This window comes from Carettochelys insculpta, chromosome 18 (assembly GCF_033958435.1).
Source record: "Carettochelys insculpta isolate YL-2023 chromosome 18, ASM3395843v1, whole genome shotgun sequence".
Taxonomy (NCBI): Eukaryota; Metazoa; Chordata; order Testudines; family Carettochelyidae; genus Carettochelys; species Carettochelys insculpta.
In genome coordinates this window covers 24,362,203-24,381,411 of record NC_134154.1, presented here as the reverse complement: position 1 = coordinate 24,381,411, position 19,209 = coordinate 24,362,203, and the positions used below count along the sequence as shown (strand labels likewise).

The 19,209-nt window shown below is 43.7% G+C and overlaps 2 protein-coding genes across 2 annotated transcripts in view; one reads left to right on the top strand and one right to left on the bottom strand.

The window, feature by feature from the left end:
• Positions 1–10,008, top strand: part of DNAH10 (dynein axonemal heavy chain 10) — a 91,121-nt gene extending 81,113 nt beyond the window's left edge. The window contains exons 65-73 of the mRNA XM_075012391.1: positions 1,707–1,916; positions 2,290–2,385; positions 3,590–3,761; positions 4,650–4,781; positions 5,048–5,259; positions 5,352–5,519; positions 6,162–6,342; positions 8,933–9,078; positions 9,541–10,008. Coding sequence (XP_074868492.1) covers positions 1,707–1,916; positions 2,290–2,385; positions 3,590–3,761; positions 4,650–4,781; positions 5,048–5,259; positions 5,352–5,519; positions 6,162–6,342; positions 8,933–9,078; positions 9,541–9,687 — 1,464 coding nt within the window. The 3' untranslated portion in view covers positions 9,688–10,008. The remainder of the gene's footprint in view (positions 1–1,706; positions 1,917–2,289; positions 2,386–3,589; positions 3,762–4,649; positions 4,782–5,047; positions 5,260–5,351; positions 5,520–6,161; positions 6,343–8,932; positions 9,079–9,540) is intronic.
• Positions 10,009–11,143: 1,135 nt separating this feature from the next.
• Positions 11,144–19,209, bottom strand: part of CCDC92 (coiled-coil domain containing 92) — a 29,498-nt gene continuing 21,432 nt past the window's right edge. Inside the window, exons 2-4 of the mRNA XM_075012715.1 lie at positions 15,914–16,059; positions 14,371–14,412; positions 11,144–12,887 (exon numbers count right to left, since the gene is read on the bottom strand). Of these exons, the coding sequence (XP_074868816.1) occupies positions 12,112–12,887; positions 14,371–14,412; positions 15,914–16,043 (948 nt within the window). The 5' untranslated portion in view covers positions 16,044–16,059 and the 3' untranslated portion in view covers positions 11,144–12,111. The remainder of the gene's footprint in view (positions 12,888–14,370; positions 14,413–15,913; positions 16,060–19,209) is intronic.

Sequence of the window (19,209 nt, the reverse complement as noted above, 5' to 3'; positions counted from 1 at the left end):
TGGGGGCACCATCATTGATGGTGTGAGCAATGCACTCTGGGTATGTATCCCACAATACAATGTTGTGGGAGGGCAGAACTGATCCCAGCATGTCTTGGGATCCCTCCAAGTTTTCCCACAGCCCTCTCAGCTCCCAGGGCCAGCATCATGAGTGGTGCTCTGAGCGCTCTGTGCTGAGGAATATCAAAGCAGGACAGCAATCTGTCCCCCCACGCTACAGCAGCAGCTGTCGGTCTGCTTCTGCATTCCTAGTGCAGAGCAGAACAGGAGCACTCCGTTGATTTGCTCTTTGTGTGTTCCCCAAGGGAGCACCTCATTCAGCTGTCAGATACTTCTCAGAGCTTTGAAAGGGGAGGGGCATATGCTTGCTGGGCAGTAGAGGTCAAAACACTGAGCAGAGCCCTCAGGATAAGGCATTGTGGGATATTGCCGGAGGCCAGTTCTGTTGACAAAATGAACAGGAGTGTCTATACTGGCTCTTTGTCGAACATAAAAGGAGGGGAAAAGGAAAAAGTCTCTCATAAGGATGGAAGTTGTTCACTTAAGCTGAGCATTTTTCCTTATAATAGTCGCTTGCAATGTGTAAGCTCTCACCATTTTATAGCTAAAAGGCAGTTTTTGGCGACAAAACTTGGTACTATCAACATGGCCTTATTCTGGCAAAACTGATTGACTTTGGTGGGAGTTTGGCCCACATACAACATGCAGGATTTTTTCTTGGTGAGCAAGATCCTATTTTCAGCCTCTGGTTGTCCAGATGGTGAGTTTTCACTGATGTGAAAGAAGCTTAAGAGAACTATGTACCTGATGCTACTTTTAGACACATATTTAGTTATCAGTCCCTGTCAGTAGAAGTGAAGGCCCTCATAAATGCCCTTTGGACCCAAACACCATGGTGATGAGTGGATTAGAAAACCCAGGTTCAGAGAAATACATCCTGTCAGTTCTCTGATGCTGAACATATAGAACTGAGGTCTCTGTCTTGCTGCTTAACAGAGTCAATAGGGCAGACGTCCTGATAGGACAATTGTTTCCGGCTGCTACATAAGCATGAAGCATTTATCTCCAGCAAGAGGAGCTTATTATTTATAAATGGCAAGCCAGAGTGCTGTGCTAATGTTCTTTTTGTGGTGACTATTTCTGTGGTTATAAATCATTGCTGTGACAATAATCACTTTATCTGACGGGGTTAGCACAACCTAGGGACACTTAAGCCACTGTCCTTTATTCAGATATTAATGCTAGTCTATCAGTGACATCTTTAAAACATTCACCATTGGCAGTGCTTCATCCCAGAGCTGAAAAATAAATAGTTATATGTATATCTTCCATTTAAGACTGCAAATGCCCACTCTGTGAGCACAGCCGGGAGAGTTGTAAAACAAATCAGGGCTTTTGTGACATTTTGAAAATCAAGCTAAGAAGCTGTCTGTGATTCAGTTTCACCATCCCAAAACAGGGCTAATGGTCTTTACCTTTCTCATAAGGATGATGTAAGGCAAAAATAATTAATATGTAATATTCACAATAGTTGAATTTGATTTCCAAATTAATTAAGAATACCTAATAAAGTATTATTATTGTTTGTGAGCTAGTATACAGCTGCTCTTTATATTTTTAACCTGAAAGGTAGACCAAAAGTGTAAAGTGCATAAGTTTATTTAGTAGTTTGTAAAATAATTGACACTTTTTTTTTCTTTTGCTAGGTTGTAACAGAACCACCAAATGGGCTGAAACTGAATATGAGAGCCACCTACTTCAAAATTCCCCATGAGTTCCTTGAGCAATGTCCACATAGTGCCTTTAAATCACTGGTCTATGTCTTAGCATTTTTCCATGCAGTGGTTCAGGAGAGACGGAAGTTTGGGAAGATTGGCTGGAATGTACCATATGATTTTAATGAATCTGACTTCCTGGTTCGTTAATGCTAATAGCCCTTGTCTTGAGTTTGCACAGGTTACCTCTGCAAATGTACTGTCTGTCTGTCCATCCTCCTTTTTACAGTAAGAGTGTTCCTCTGTTCCCTGGCATCACAGGCACTGTGGACCCATGACTCTGTAAAGTTACTTTTAACCTGTACCAGGAGTGCTGAGAATAACAAGCCAGATTCCTGATCCATTCTCCCCCACCCCCACCTGTCTGTTGTGAGACTCACTTTTGATTTGCTTTTGAGGAAAACATAATAATTGATGTACAAATTAGAATTTTGGAAAGACTAAATAAGTTGGTATCCTCGTATAACTGATTTGTGACTCTTCTCATACAACCTGTTGTAATAATTCTTATTAGGTGTGCATGGAAATCCTGAATACGTACTTGACCAAAGCCTACCAGCAAAATGATGACAAAATCCCATGGGGCAGTCTCAAATATCTCATTGGAGAGGTAAATGCATGTCCTAATCTGGCTGTTAAGTAGCTCTGATGGTAAAGAGAAATCATGTAAAGAAGGACAGCACTTATGAGCTATCGTATCGTTGAGCAAAGTGGGGTAAGGGTCTCTCCTGGCTCTTCCAAGAAACTGCTGTATGGCCCTGAGTAAGTCACTTAGCCTCTGCCTCAATGAAATAGGGACACGGAGAAGCTAGGATGCTTAATTAATTCTTGATCAGAAAGCTGTTAGGATCCTTTGACGAGTGGAAAGCACTGTACAGAGCAGCTGAAAAGAATTATCCTTACAATAGGCCAGTGCTGGAGTGTGAACTATACAAAGGGCTATTTGTGTTACCCAGAGGCACTGAGATCATGCCATTAGCTCCCAGGTTCAATCTCACCTGCCGTCGAGGGGTCCATTGGTGTTACAAGTGAGGGCTCGTCTGGGATGAACACCTGGGAGGTCTCTGTAGCTTAGGATGTGCTTCCTCAGCTGGGGACAGCATGTAACTGAGAGAGAGAAAGATGAGCGAGTTTGCTCTACAGTGGGGTGGGCAATAACCTGGATGTGATTTGGCAGGGTTAGCTCCTGGTGGGTTGCTGGTGCTTTATTTACCTGTGCATCTGCAGGTACTGCTGCTTGCAGCTCCCATTGGCCAGGAATGGTGATCCATGGCCAATGAGGACTGTGAGCAGCTGTACATACAGATGTGTAGGTAAACAAAGTGGCTGGCGGCCTGCCAAGGGCTAGCCCTGACAAACCACACTCAGCCGACGGACCTCTGATTGCCCATCCTGCTCCACAGCCTCAGCTACGGGACAATCGGCTTTTCTCATGCCTTTTTCACCAAAAGTCCCCCGTTCAGTCCCACCAGCTGACGCTTCAGGTCTGTCAATATTACATTCACAAAGCTCCTGTAACATTGCCTCATTTTGGAGCTCTCACTACCCACTAGGCATGATTTAGTCCAGCTGCTGAGGAAATGGGATTGTTTACGTTGGTGAGCCCTTGGTGGTCTCTGTATAAATCAAGCTTGACAGGAGCAACTTATGGTCCTCACAGTCTGGCAGTTGTCTCTAGCCTTCCCCAGCTGTGGAAGCACAAGGTGCCTCTTGGCTGGGCAGGAGGCATCAGCACACTTGGACAGTTTCAAAAGTTGTAAAATCTACTTGTTGCAAATAAGCATGTTACGTAACTTAGGTTTTCTGATTTCTAGGTCATGTATGGTGGTCGTGCAATTGACAGCTTTGATCGTCGCATTCTGACCACATATATGGATGAGTATTTAGGGGATTTCATATTTGACACATTCCAACCTTTCCATTTTTATAAAAATGACGACGTTGATTATAAAATCCCAGCAGGGAACATAAAGGATGACTTTGTTGGTAAGAAATGCATTTTATTCCATCTGAGTTAGGATTTAAAAACTCTACCTGCAGTATTCTTTTCTTTATTGTTACAGAAGGGGTGTAGCAAACTTCAGCCACCCATTGTGTGTGCACTGATTGAAATGGTTTTGTTCCACTGGTTAACGTGTCCAGATGTGCAGTTCTGTGAGAGTCTAGTGGTCAGCTCATAATACTTCTTTTTATAAAATCTTTGGTTTACAACTGGAAGACAGGTTGCACATCCCAAAACTGGGATTTCTAGTCCGGCACCATCTGTGGTCTAGCACGACTTCGTCCTGGACCAGAAAGCCCCAGGCTGGGAGGCTAGTGAGTGGAGGGCCAGTAGCTGGGAGCCCTGCAGGGTGGGAGCATGGTGAAACGGCGCTGGCAGCCCTGTGCATGGGAAGCCCAGCAAGGCTTTTGTCCCTGGGGCCAGCATTTGCAGGGAAGGTGTTGGCAGCCCAGCCAGCAGCCCAGGTGTGGGTAGCTAGTGTCAGTGGGGCCTGGGCCTGCGCCAGGGCTGTGTTCAGCAGCCTGGCCAAGACTGTAGCTGGCAACCACAGGACCAGCAGTCAGGGATGATGTTAGCTTAGCAAGGTCCAGGGGCTGGGGCTGGTAACAGACAGGTCAGGGCTGGCAGCAAGGGGCACACCAGGGTCTGGAGGTAGAGGGGATTGGCAGGCTGGGGGTCAGAGGCAGGGGACTCCCATGGTCCCTCACATTCCCTCGTTCAGGACTGGTCAGGTCTGAAGGGTGCCAGACCAGGGAGATGCAACCTGTACTTTCTTCACTTTTTAACATTAACCACCTTTTGCTGGAGTAGATCTGGCAGCTGTAACTGCACACACGTCATTTTGCTGAGTCTCACATATTTTGGTGTTATAGAGGAGCTAGAGTCTCTGCCACTTGCCAATACCCCAGAGGTGTTTGGTCTTCATCCCAATGCTGAAATTGGATACTATACCCAGGCTGCTCGAGATATGTGGTCTCATCTTCTTGAGCTGCAACCTCAGACAGGTATGATTCTGCCACCTAAAAGCCAGTGCTTTCAAACATAAATAACAAATGCTTAGGACTTTGGCCTTGTACCATCTTCCACCTAGGCAGCCTATTGTGTTTGCATGGCTACATGTGGACACAGGAGTGTGCCCATATGCAAGTTGTTGTGGGAGATGAATCAGAATCCACTAGCATTAAAAATCTGCAGGAGAAGTTTGCAATCACATGATACTGAATTGAGACTAATAGAAAATACAAAAGTTATTTAACTGTTTTCATTACAGGGGAATCTGGTAGTGGAATTAGTCGAGATGAATATATTGGCCACATTGCCAAGGACATAGAAAACAAGCTGCCTCAAGTATTTGATCTGGACCAGATGAGAAAGACTTTCGGAATGGAAATTTCGCCTACAACAGTTGTGCTATTGCAGGAATTGGAACGTTTTAATAAACTGATTGTTCGTATGTCCAGGTCACTGGCTGAGCTACAAAGAGTAAGGCTACTGCATTCCAAAGGGAATCCTCCTGAATTCAGGCTGCTGGGCTTTGAAATTCCTAAATTCTGTCTCTGTAATGCTCTCCCCAGGCCTTGGCGGGGGAAGTTGGAATGAGCAGCGAACTGGATGATGTGGCTCGGGCTCTCTTTAATGGCCACATCCCCAGCATCTGGAGAAGGCTGGCCCCAGACACACTAAAAACACTTGGGAACTGGATGATTTACTTTCGGAATAGGTATAACCAGTACACGTCCTGGGTGAGTAAGAGAACAGCGAAACCGTCTCTTCTGTTTGCTCTATTTACTACTCAAATTACAATCACTAGGTTCCAACTCCTAACACAAAACGCTGTAACTAAAAGCTCTTTGAAACAAGCCGAGTCAGTTACAGTGGTGTCCCCATATAGAGCATTACCTACTCACTGCAAGTACTAACAGAGAGGAAGCCGTGCTAGTCTATACACTGTCAAAACAAAAAGCAGTCAAGTAGCACTTTAAAGACTAGCAAAATGGTTTATTAGGTGAGCTTTCATGGGACAGACCCACTTCTTCAGACCATAGCCAGACCCGAACAGACTCAATATTTAAGGCACGGAGAACCAAAAACAGGAAGCAAGGAGGACAAATCAGAAAAAGATAATCAAGGTGAGCAAATCAGAGAGTGGAGGGGTGGGGGGGAAGGTCAAGAATTAGATTGAGCCAAGTATGCAGACGAGCCCCTATAGCTACTCAAATAAGCTTTATGGGCCAGTCTTTAGAGTGCTTAGCACCTGCAGCTTCCACTTAAAGGCTGTGAGATCTGCAGGTGCTTAGCACTAAATCTGAATGGGGAGCTGGCCATTTCCTCCTGTGACAAAGCAGGTCAGAACTGAATGTGTTCTCGTGTGTGATTGATTCCAGGTTAATGAGGGTGAACCAAGTGTTATGTGGCTCTCAGGACTACATATTCCAGAGTCTTATCTCACAGCGCTTGTTCAAGCCACCTGTAGGAAAAATGGCTGGCCCCTGGATCGCTCCACCCTGTACACACAAGTGACCCGCTACGGTACAGCAGAGGAAGTCACTGAGCGCCCTGGGCAAGGTAGCACTTTCCAATGTGCAGTTTGAGTAAGAGGCCGTTAATTAGTCTGCAAACACAATGGCCGGTTTCAAAAGGTCTAGTGTCGGTCTGTTTTAAATGGTGCCTTTGCAGTCAAGAACTTGTCTCTGTCGCACATGGCCATTCAGCAGAAGGAACTCAGGCCAAGGTATTCAGCAGGCATGGGAGTTAGGCTCCCTCCAAGTCCTCCGGCAGCACAGCTATGCCTACACCTCTCTGAGAAGCAGGTGCTAGTACAATGGATGAGTTCTTCCACGAACCTCACAGTGTCTGCATGTGGGTGTTGGTCCAGGGTGTGGATTGTTCACGCCTCTGCGGGACAGTGCTGGGTGGGGCTAATTTTCTAGTGTAGCCCACCCTGAAAAGGGACTGATGTTGCACATCCAATGTTTATGTTCCTTCACAAAGCCTGCGTTTGGTGCCCAAGCTCCCTGTACACTCAGTGGGGGAAGAGAGAGGCCTAAGACTGGAATTCACAAATTCGCCAGTACCTTAAGGAGAGCTGCTGGAGCTAGCCAGGGGCATCTGAGGAGGAGAAGGGTGTGGACTGGGCTCCAGGTCTAAGACCAGGTTGCAAAGAAATGGTGAGCATTCAGCTCTGCAGCTGAAACCTTTTCTGGTGTCAGGTGCCAAAGCTAAAGAAATAGAGGTGGAAGAGCAGCCTCCTAGCTTTTAGCCCACTAGTGAGGGGGCTCAGCTAAGGTGTGGGAGACCCTGAGTTCAAGTCCCTCCCATGCTGCCTGATTTGACCAGAAGCTGGCCCCCCCCCCCCTCCTCCTGCCAGAGGTGAGTTCAATAATCACTGAATAGTCAGATGTGGGGAGTTGCCACCATTGCAGATGTTGAAGCAGTTGCATGTTACATAACTAATTAGCACATTATTGGCACTAAGGACTAGCTCCTGGGTTTTTCAGGTGTGTGCTCCACCTACCTGACTACAGGCATTCTCAGGCTCTCTGGCCCATTAGTTATACCCCTTGGAATGGTATTGGGCACTGAGCCTGAGGGGAAACTAGTTCAGCTGTTAGGGCCCTCCTCTGAGGTGGTGGATCGCTGGGCAGCACCCTTCTTCTGGCTGGGTGGGCGTGGGGGCAGTACAGGACACCTATGACTTGAAGTCAGGTAGACTTGACTTTTGTCACCTAATAATTGCATTTCAGGAAGTGCCCCCCCCCATGGTCTGTGGAGTTGCATGGGCTCTGCACTTGCCTAGCTCAGGCCCTGTTGGCATGCGCAGTGGCTGGGGCTTAGGCATGTGGAGGCCTAGAGGGATATTGCAATGCTTATGCACCAGGCTAAAAACCTTGGCACTTAGGGTCTTGTACAGGAAAAGCTTAGGCACCAAATGCATTCAGGCAGCAGGTGACCCCCCGGGGAGGGGGGTGTCAGTGAAAACTATTGATGCCAAAATCTGGGCCCTTACATGCTTTTGGAAAATAACTCTGAAGGGGTAGACCAAAGAGTATCGCAACTCTTGCGCACCAGTGCTCCCGGGCAGCTGAGCTGTCCACTCAGAGCACCCACAGCCAGCTTTGTGTTTCTGGGGGTGGTGCCCATTCAGCCATACCTCTGTGCACACTGAAATTTTTTTTTCCACACATGGATGGAAAGGCTTATTGGCACATTGCTGGGGGCCCTTTCCTGTTAGGGTTATCTATAAGAAACTACTGTAGGTTCCTCATCTGTAAAATACCAATTCACAGTACTGCTAAGAGGCTATTACTTCAGCTAACCCCCTTTGAACAGGTTAGCTAGTGACAAACTGTGGAAACCTAGTTTTCTTTAAAAAGTGTCACTTTTGTCACTCTAATTCCTGATGTAGTAATTCACCAAAGCCATAGGAAGTGCTGTATCAGTCCAGTCCAGCTGCCCATTATGTCCCATGGAAGTACACAAACTGCTTTAGTTCAGCAGCTTTGAGCAACAGCCTGTGCTGGATTATGGACTGTTCTGGGCAGGGATGGTTGGCATAATGACAGGTGCTGGTACTGCAGGGTCTGGAAGGCAGGGAGGGCTGGAGGTGGAGTGTGGGGGGGGGGAGGGGGGGAGGGTGCTTACCTGGCACCCTGCTCGGAGGGGGCGGGGGGGCACACATGTGGCTCTACCTCACTTACCACTAAAGGAGCAGGTGGAGGTGGGGGAATTCCTTCAGCCCTGTGCTTCATTGCCCGGTCATTCCCCAGCTGGAGGGAACAGCATGCTGAGCTACTTTGCAGGGGTGTTCCTGGATTAGGAACGCCCAGATTACAGCAGTTCAAGTGTAATTTGCAAATGGGCCAAAGGTGTTGGGTGCCAAGTGATAACATGCCCCAGGCATTCAGAGCTGGTTTATGCCTTGAGGCCCTTTGTAGGCTAGCTAGCATAATTGACAATATTTTTAATTTTTAGCCTAACGAATTGGCTTGTGCCTGAGTCACAAGAAGTAAACCAAGGCATCATAGTATTTTAGTGCACTGAGGTCTGATGCAAACATAGTACCAAGGGCTTGCTAGTCCAAAGGGAATGTGCTTTTAAAAAAGACTCTTCTCACATGGAGCCCTTCAGCAACACATTGCTTGTCTCCTCCTTGCAGGCTGCTTTGTTTCTGGTCTCTATCTAGAAGGTGCAGACTGGGACATTGAAAACTGCTGCCTTGCCAGGAGCAAGCCCAAAGTCTTGGTGGTAGATTTACCCATTCTAAAGATAATTCCCATTGAAGCACATCGGCTCAAACTACAGGTATGGATGCCTACCTTCCCTCACAGCTAGCCTGACAGACTCACTTTACTACAGGCAGCGCACATTCAGCTGTGATTGGTTTAACCACCACAACTGCTTTGGAGCTGAATGCAGCTGAGCTAGCCGAGGCATCATTTTTGGCTCCCTAAATTAGATTTCTCTGCTGTTAGTTGGTATCAGTTCATGGCACATTTAGTTTTAGCGCATTAAGCCAATTGTAGGACATGAAAATTGGGGACGCTGCTACAGCGCTAGCCCCTTTTCTGTCCCAGTCACTGATTTAACCTAACACAGGCTTGCTAGCATAGATTCAGGATTCTAATAGTGAAAGCAAGTTTCTTAATCAGCTTTACCAAAGGGCTCAATCCTACGAACCCTAATCCTTGTTAGGGATCCTTATTTAGGGTGTCTGTTATATGCCTGCTGTAGTTCAAATAATAGCTGCCTTTCTCTTGCTTTTAGAACACATTCCGGACACCTGTGTACACAACCTCCACAAGAAGAAATGCCATGGGCATTGGCTTAGTATTTGAAGCTGATCTTGCAACCACCAAGCATATTTCCCATTGGGTACTGCAAGGGGTCTGTCTCACTTTAAACTCAGACTAAACCTTTCCAGACCCAAAGGCCATTGGGGGAGCGGGGAGGGGGGGGGCTAAACTGAGAATAATTTATGAAGTCAAATATACCCAAGAAGTACTGGATCAAATTTTTTGTGCCCTGTTTTAAAGGGAATTTTTAAACTGGCCCAGAGACATTTTCAAAAATGAGTGAGTATTTGCGGCAGTTTTTCCTGAGTTGGCGGTTACAAGTTACTAAATACAAAGGAGCCATGTGGTTTGTTAACTTTCTGTCAGTATACTTAAAATCAGATTCTAGCCATTTATTTCAATTTGTATTTTCTATGCCTTTGGAAAATAAAGATGTTTGTCTTTTAAAACAAAATCTGAATACTGTGATTGGCTGGTATGACAACCTTTTTTCAGTTCCACATCCCTGCTATTGTCTTTCTATAGCAGCAATTCTTTCCATGCTGAGAGAGCAAAAAAAAAAAGCAGGGTTGTTCAGTCATACCACTGATGGGTTTTGATTTTCTTTCTGTAAATGTCAGACTCAGGCACGGATGAGAGAATTAGGTATATTGTCCTGAGCACTAGCTGATGACCTAACTCTAAGGATCTAATGTCCAACCTCTAAGAAATTGTTTATTTTAGTAGTAGCTTAGACAACATGAACCTAGAAACATTTTGGCCTCATTATTTACTCACTTCTATTTCCTACGCATAACAGCAGAGTCATAGCACGAGTGTGGATGCTAGTGGCCAGAAATTTAGCAGTTACAGGAATATGCTTACTCAAGTGTGTTTGTTTGAGGGTGGGGAAGGAAAGGAGGAGGGAGAGAGAGAGAGAGACTGGTATCTTATGGGGAGAGATGAAGCACGCATATTGCTTGGGAGCACAGGAGAAGTGAAGGATAACATCCTCCCCTCCTTGGAATGCCAGCATGACACTGCTCCAAGGAAAGCCAGGTTCTCTAGCACTGACTTTCAGTGGTCACTTGGAGAAGTCCTGTGGCACTTGGGTAAGTCATGTCAAAGACACAAGTTAAAATATGAAATTTAGCCACTGCTGTAAAGTACCTTGAGATGTACGGGTGAAGTGTGCTATAGAACTGTAAACTAGGGCCATCTGCCAAACATCTGGATTGAGGGGATTTAAGGATAAATGTTTATTTGCTATTAGAGGTCACTAAACCAAACCAGATTTTAAAATTGTGGGTTAAAGGAAAACATTCCCCTCTTTGTCTCAAACCTCAGTAACTAATTTCTCCTTTGAACTATAATACCCCTTATTGAAAACCACAGAGAATTTGTACTTTGCTAATAATTTACATTAGTAGTAATGGAATTCTCCAAACCACTTGAAATGTTGGGAATGGGTTGCTTTGACCAGTGTTTTGCATCCTTCCATGAGCGCACCTCAGAACAGCATGAACATAGGCTAGCTTCGTAAAGTTGTTTCAAACTTAAAACAAAACCAAATAACTCATTAGTTAGGTCTGATGGTTTTTATGCTGTCATACAATATACAGTACAGGCTAAGTATAAAAACAAGCATTTCAATAGTGCACCCCTTGTGCAGTGTATTGTTTGTACACCTTAGTAAGGCGCTTCAAGAGCCTTGTTTAAAAGGCAACATAGTGCAAAGTATTAATTAGTGTAAGATTAATATAAACCATTTAATTCTTAAACACCAAAACAGGAGCCTGCTTTCCATTAGGACAGTATTTGTACACGCCAGGAAGACACACAATAGTTTTTCAATCAGCGCTTTCCTGCCTGCACACCCATCCAGTCAGTTATATAGTTATGACCATTTGATACTGTTAAAAAGAATTAAGAAAAGGACCCAATCAAAATACAGGAATAATAAAATAAAGTTTGTTGGGAATTTTGTAAAAATGGCAAGAAATGTAACAAAAAATATGAACTCAGTTTGATGAGGACCACCTGAAAATTTCTCTCATATGAGATTATTTTAACACATGTACATCTTCATTATTTTCAATGCTGCCATGAGAAGGGCTTTGTCGTGAACAGGAGAGTCTGTGTATGAAGTGCTACATACACACCATCAAGACGTCAAAGGAACATTGACATTTTAAGCATGAACAGCGAATACATTTTGCTGGAGCTTTATAATTAGTATCTTTTTTCATTAATGTTAATTAATAATGTAGACTGTAGCGTGTGCTTTTGTCCACATATGCAGTTATAGTAAATTGAGTAGTACTTAGAAGCAAGCAGTCAGGTACACCTAGGTTTGGCCACAGCTTTTAGTAATTATATACTTTGCAATATGGACAGAGAATCTCATTTGTGTTGCATTGAAGTAGGATAATCTATTAATGACAGATCTGGAAAAAATTTGGCATGCATAGAGCATTAAAAGAAACTTTACTGCAGATGAAATTTATCCTATTTGATCACAGTGCATAAAAAGCAACAGAATAATAGAGCATCACATTTTCACTTAAACAGTTCTGTCTGTCTCTGAATGCTTTCGGACCACTTTACTTGCATTCACCTGATCCACTGCTAATGTTTCAACCTCTGGTGGAGGCTGGGATGTTGTTACATGGTGAATTCGATGAGCCACACCAATATGTGCCTTGTGTGGCTTCTCTTTTGCTGGACTGTGAGATTCACCTGATGTGCGTTCGGAAGCAATGGGTGGAATAACTAATGGCCTTTCTTTGATAAGGTGGATCTCTGCAGTTTCCCTGGCCAGTAAAAATGGAGTGGGATCAGGCATAGCATCAACAGGCTCTCGCAACAGCAGCTTTCGGCTATCCGATCCTAATCTATAGGCCTCTTCAAACTCTGGGTTTAGTGGTGTTGATAGACTCTTTTTCATTCTGCGTCGTGGAGTCTCAGGTAGCTTATCTTTGGGAGGGGCTGGCTTGTAGTTGGACAGCACTGGACTTCCAGATGGGGTCGCATCAGAAGTCCCACTTGAACTCATAAGCTTTTTCTTGGTAGCATGCAGTTGTGATGTTAGATATGCAATAGTGCTTGCTCGCTGCTCCAGTTCACTTGACAGCATATTTAGCTTATGGCTTTTCATTTTTAACTCTTCTAAATACTTCTTTTCTCTTTCTTTGATGGTGTTTTCCAGCACCATTATCATTGCAGTTTTTTGTTCCAGTTCCTTTAATAATTCATTATTTTCAGCCTCTTTGACTTTCAGCTGAGCTTCAAGTGCTTCACATTTTCTTTTGAGTTCATCGCTTCTTGAATTACCATTTTCTAAAAGAACAGAAAATGTAGTTTCAAGCTAATTATACCCGCAAGGTAAAAACCAGCAATGCAACTCCTTTCTTTAAAGTTAATTCTCAGAAGGTAAGACTATTCCAAAGGCTAACTTCTGAAAATACACTGACCACTTCATAGTTTAAACAAAAAAATTAGATACAAGAGCAATACTACATTCAGCAGTTTAGGATGGGGGCTGGAGCACCCAGTTGATGGTAACAAGTTGAAATAAAAATGAAGATTGTTCTAGGAAAGTAGGAATAAAAATAGCCAGAGATCAGTAAATCTTAGTTGCTGATAAGAGGGGTAGCCATGTCAGCCTGTAGCTTCATAAAAAACAAGCCGCTATTTATCTAATAAATAAATCTGTTAATCTTTAAGGTGCTACAGGACTGTTTGTTTTCCCCAAATTGGAGTCATTTTTCAAACCCGGCTGGGCTGCCGGGAGTAACAAAACCTCATTGAAATGGCAAGGAGAATATTCTGGCTGTACCATATTAGAAAATGCATAACTGTTATGGTGAGTAAATAGTGATGAATGTTATAATTCTTGGGCACTATTCCTGGCTGCCTCACTGACATAATGTGACAGCTTGGGTAAAGCACAATCTCTTCATACTTCACCTTCTCCTTCTGTTAGATAGGTACCATCAACAATATTTAACACGAAGGTATGTTGTGCGGTGTAAATGTTTGTACCTTTTCCAAGTCTAATGGCTTGTCTATACGCACTGCTGGTCAATCTTCCAGAGTCTGATTTTCTGCGTCTGGTCAAGATGCAGCAAAATCAATTTCTCTGGGCTCGACCATCAACCCTTGTATTACACCCCATCACGCGGAATAAGGGATACTGATGTGAGATTATAAAGGCTCAGACTTCAGTGGGGAAGTAAGCAGATTCTGATACGTATATTCTAGCTACGCAAATGCTGTTGCTAGAACTGTGTATCTGAAATTGACTTATTTCTCTCATACAGACTTACCCTAAGGGTCATCTCAAGCAAGCATTATGCTCTTAAGTATCAACAACTGGAGCATAGCCCATCTGAAATGCTTGCCAGTTTTCTCAAGATCTGTTATGAAGCTACAGTATTTGCAAACTTTCAAGAATGTGATTTATGGGCAGAGTGAGACCATTTATAGCTTCTGACTTGCACTGAGTAAAGGGAAATGAGGGTCTAGTGGTTAAAGCACAGACATGGCAGTCAGCACCTCTGGGTCCATTCCTGGTGCTTCCATCAGCTTATTTTGTGACCCTGGGATACAAATACCACCCAAGCATTCATAAATTAAGCTTCACAAGTAACAAAGCATTTTGGGATCCTTGGTTGGAAGGCACTATACATTCTAAGTGAGAAGTATGAGTATACACTAACGTTGTTGAAATAAAAAAAGGGTGCCTACCTCTCTCACTCACATACACACCAGAAGATGTTAACAGGAACATTAAAAGCATTACATGCATTGCATTTCTTACCTGCCAGGTCTGAACTTTTCAGAGTCAGCTCATAAGTCAAATCTATAAGCAGAAACATATTTTTGGACATTACATATGATTAAAGAGAGTACCTCTGCAAAGGGTCTAGAACTATTTTGCATTTACAGATGCTTAGAGTAGCAAAAGCTGCTTCAATAGATTAAAAAAGTCAGTGCCTTAAAGCTAGAGAAAATGCTTCCCGAACTACCACTGTACCCTGCAGCTGCACATGATTGAGTTAAGTGTTCTGACATGTTTATTATGTAAATACTTAAAAGGATTCCCATGACTGAAAGTGAAGAGTAAAATCCATTCTGTCTAATTTTCCATTTATTAGTAATTTTTACCATTAATTAGTTGAATAGGTTATTTTGCTTGAGGCCAATACACACTGTACATTAACACAGTAGACACTTGAGTATCTGGCAATCCTGGGGAATAGGGGTTACTGGATAATTTTCCAGATACTCATGCAGCAGCCAGCCCCACTCCATCAGTCGGCCCTGGCCAGGCAACTGGCAGCAGAGCAGATGCTAGTTAGTTGAGAGTGCTGTTTATCTACTATGAAATTCTCTCAAAAGCTGTTGACTGGACAAATATTGGAATAATATACCACAGGGGAAAATCCTGCATTGGTTGGGAATACACAGTAGGTAGGACCTAATAAATTTCCTAAGCTTAAATTGATATTTGTACAGTAGTTCATATTAAATGGAGCCAGTAGAAATGTGAGAGTGATCTAAATCAAAAGTCAGTTTTCACTAAGACATTAGACCTGAGTGCAAGTTATGGTTTTACTCAGCCATACATGCATATTTTGCAGTAAAAACATTCTTCTAAGCCCTTAAACAGCAATACAGTGGTATCTCAGAGATACAAACCCTCAGGAAGGGTGGTTGCTTGTAACACTGAACAGAACTTCTTTCAAGGGACTATAACTGAACATTGATTTAGCTAAGCTCTGAAGCTGTACTATGCAGAAGAAAAATGCTGCTTTGAGTTGTGTACTGTATTGCGTTTGTTTGTTTGTTTTTGGTCTCTGCTGCTTCCTGACTTGAAACAGGAAGTACACAATGAGGCATGTGGTTGACTGGACACTTCATAACTGATTTTCTATTGTACATTATTTTCAATAATAAATTACAGCAGAACCTTTCTACTTTCAAGCAGCGTATCCAGATCAGATTAACATTTTAGCAAGAAAGCCAATGAACACAAAACAGATATGAGAGAAAATACTTCACAAAACACTCTTCAGTTATTCTAACAATTGTCCTTTCCTTATGGCAATAGTTTGTGTTCTCAGATATGAACATAGTTCCTGAACATAAGAAATATGTTTCATGGAGATTTCACTAAGCAGAGTGAACCTGCAGGTTTTTATTTGATTACTAAAATGCCGATGTACTACCAAGCAAGTGCAGTTGGTCATGTATTTGCTTACTATTATGAAATACTATTTCAAATGGCTTCAAGAAGGAGAGGACTTGGGAGTGAAGCTGAGTATACATAGCCACACTGCAAGCAGTATTTATGTATTTACCTGTGCAATGCTGTTGCAGTCGTCGAATCTCAGCATGCAAACCTTTAAGGGTGTTGGCATGTTCCCGCTGGAGAAACAACAGATTCTTCTGGGCACTGTGCAACTGGTTCTCCAGGTTCGAAGCGGCCATCCTGACATTAAGGCACCTGTTATTAAAGAGAATCAATTATATAGTACGCAGTTATGTTGCACATATTGGCCGTGTCTACACGAGCCCTAAACTTCGAAATGGACATGCAAATGGCCATTTCCAAGTTTACTAATGAAGCGCTGAAATGCATATTCAGCGCTTCATTAGCATGCGGGCGGCTGCAGCTCTTCAAAATTGATGCACCCCGCCGCCGCGCATCTCATCCCAACGGGGCTCCTTTTCGAAAGGACCCCGCCTACTTCGAAGTCCCCTTGTTCCCATGAGCTGATGGGTATAAGGGGACTTCGAAGTAGGCGGGGTCCTTTCGAAAAGGAGCCCCATCGGGACAAGCCGCGCAGCGGCGAGGCGCGTCAATTTCGAAGTGCCGCAGCCGCCTGCATGCTAATGAAGTGCTGAATATGCATTTCAGCACTTCATTAGTAAACTTCGAAATGGCCATTTGCGTGGCCATTTTGAAGTTTGGGGCTCGTGTAGACATAGCCATTGAGTGTCTAATTTGAGCCTTGGTTGAATAAGGAGCAACTCCACTGATGTTAATGGAGTTACACTAGTGTAAACCAGTATAACAGCAGGATCAGGCCCACAAAGCCTAAAAAGCATTTCATGTTACCAGTTTTAAAGCATCTAATGACACCAATAATTGGACCTGGTCATTACCATTCATAGAAAGAGTGCATTCCAGGCATCAGCCTCCATGCTGAGAGCTAGGGGCAGGGGCACAGGGTGCTCATTTGTTTGTCCTTAACACATTTAAAGGATTAGCTCCACACAGGCTTCAAGGCTCTAATCACTTAACAAGATAAAACTGGAGTTCCGGGAAAACGTGACAGTATATGTCTGTTTTGCTGTGGACTTTCATTCACCTCTTGAAGCACAGGAAATAAGGTACAAGCACTAATTTGCTGTGAACAAGGAAAGGAACAGAGTACTGATGTGCACTGTACCCAACTCTAGTGAAACCTCATTATGTGAAGGTGCAGGAGACCAGCAGATCATTTGCCTTTCACTGAAGGTTAAGCCAAATGGTGCTAGAAACCTCAGGGACTGGGACATTTTGAACCTGCTGCCAAGGTGTTTAATGGAAGTTGATTTTTGTTCAAATGTACTTTACACAAAGGAGGAACCCCTGTACTAACTGTCTGAGGAGACCCCTGTGTTCAGTGCTATTGCCTTTTATAGTATTTTCTGCTGCACTGTAGTACAGATCCTTGCTACTTCTTGCAAAAGACGTAGTACTGGAGCACGGCCTCCCTGCATCTCCATACAATTTCCAAGATTCTGTGATGACATATTATAGAACAAGACAATGGACCAGTGGGATGTGTTGTTTAAAGAGAACATGGAGCTGTTTCTGATACTCATAGAAACATTAAGGCATTGGATTCTACAGACTGTAAGGGAGTAGTGATCTAGGGCTTAGGTCTGCCCCAAAGCACCCCATTTAGGTAAAGATTATGTTCTCCGTGAAACTGACAGGATGGAGTTGGCTAGCTGACAGTGGTCCCTTCTGGCTGCATAATCAATTAACAGTACAACACTGAGTAACATCTATACAACACTAAAGACACCTTTCCACTGTACTACCATAATGACTAGTTTATGGGAAAGCAATAATGATCCTAAATATGACTACAGGATTCTATTAAAGTAGCATAATCAAAAATAAAAGCAAGATGGGCCTCTGTGCCAAGGGCAGATACATGTTCCTTTTGGAAATAGGCAGTAGGATAGTGGTTGGGGCTGATTCTTGGATTTTAAAAAGGCATTTTGGAGCATTCTAGTCCCAGGGTGATCTGCACAGAGCAGTTACAGAAACTTTTGCAACTGCAGACTATTCTGTGACCATTTTATGTGACATATTGTGTAACATCAGCCTGTGTTTCTAACTGAACCTTCATCAGTTTAAAATCTGTTGGAGAGGGTACACTAAAAGGGGAATTTTCTTGCACATGTGGAAGCTATGTCCAGGAATTACATGGTTTTGGGAGGAAATTATGCAATAACACCAGTTTACCAACTCCGCCATTGCCGGTCCTAAGCCCGGATGAAAAAGGAGGAAGGTTGGGCGTTGGGCTAGCAACTCGATCCATAAAACCTACCAACTGCTACAGAAACATCAAGTGCAACCAAACAAAATTAACTCGGTGTGAAGGTATCGACTCTTTTTTTTTTATGATGATGCTGGATGAAGAAGAGGCAAAGAGATCAGGTGAGAAAGCGGAAGCTATGGTGAAGTACCAGTTGCTGGATCGTAGAGTCAAGAAAAGCTGTCACGCTGACAAGAAAGAATGGTTAGAATGTAAAGGTGCTGAAGCACAAGAGGCAGCGAAGAAATGGGACACCAAGATACTATATCGTATTGTCCGGGAGTTAACAGGAGCAAGAAGCAATAGCAACACTCCCATCAAAGACAAGAATGGGAAGATCTTACTCAGTAAAGAGGAGCAAGATGCGCGCTGGGTAAAACACTTCAAAGAGACACTGAATCAACTGAACCCAACCGCAAACTACGACTTCAGTAACTTCAATCTCCCTGACAAGCTGGAAGTAGACCTAGACATGATCACGACTGAGGAAACACATAGAGCGATAAAGGCACTAAAGAACAACAAGGCTGCTGGCCTAGACCAAATTGCAGCTGAACTATTGAAGTATGGTGGAAACTCCGTGGTGCAGGAACTGACATGACTGTTGAATGAATGTTGGAGAACAGAGTGCGTCCCAGGCGAATGGAGGAAGGGAACGATTGTCAAGTTACCAAAGAAGGGGAATGTCACTGATCATAACAGTTGAAGAAGTATCACACTCCTTTCTGTCCCGGGTAAGGTCTTCTGCATCATCCTACTCAGGAGGTTGCAGAGCGTGATCGATAAAACACTGCGTGAAGAGCAAGCCGGATTCGATCGTGTAGTGAACAGATCTTCACATTGCACAACATCACTGAACAAAGTATCAAGTTCCAATGGCTGCTGTTAATTAACTATATCAACTTTAAAAAGGCGTTTGACAGCATTCATAGAGAATCATTATGGAACATAGTGCGAACATATGGCATCCTACAACACTACGTCAACATCTTCCGAAATCTTTATCTAAACTCTAGTTGCTGCGTGAGGACCGATAATGGGACGACAGATTTCTTTAA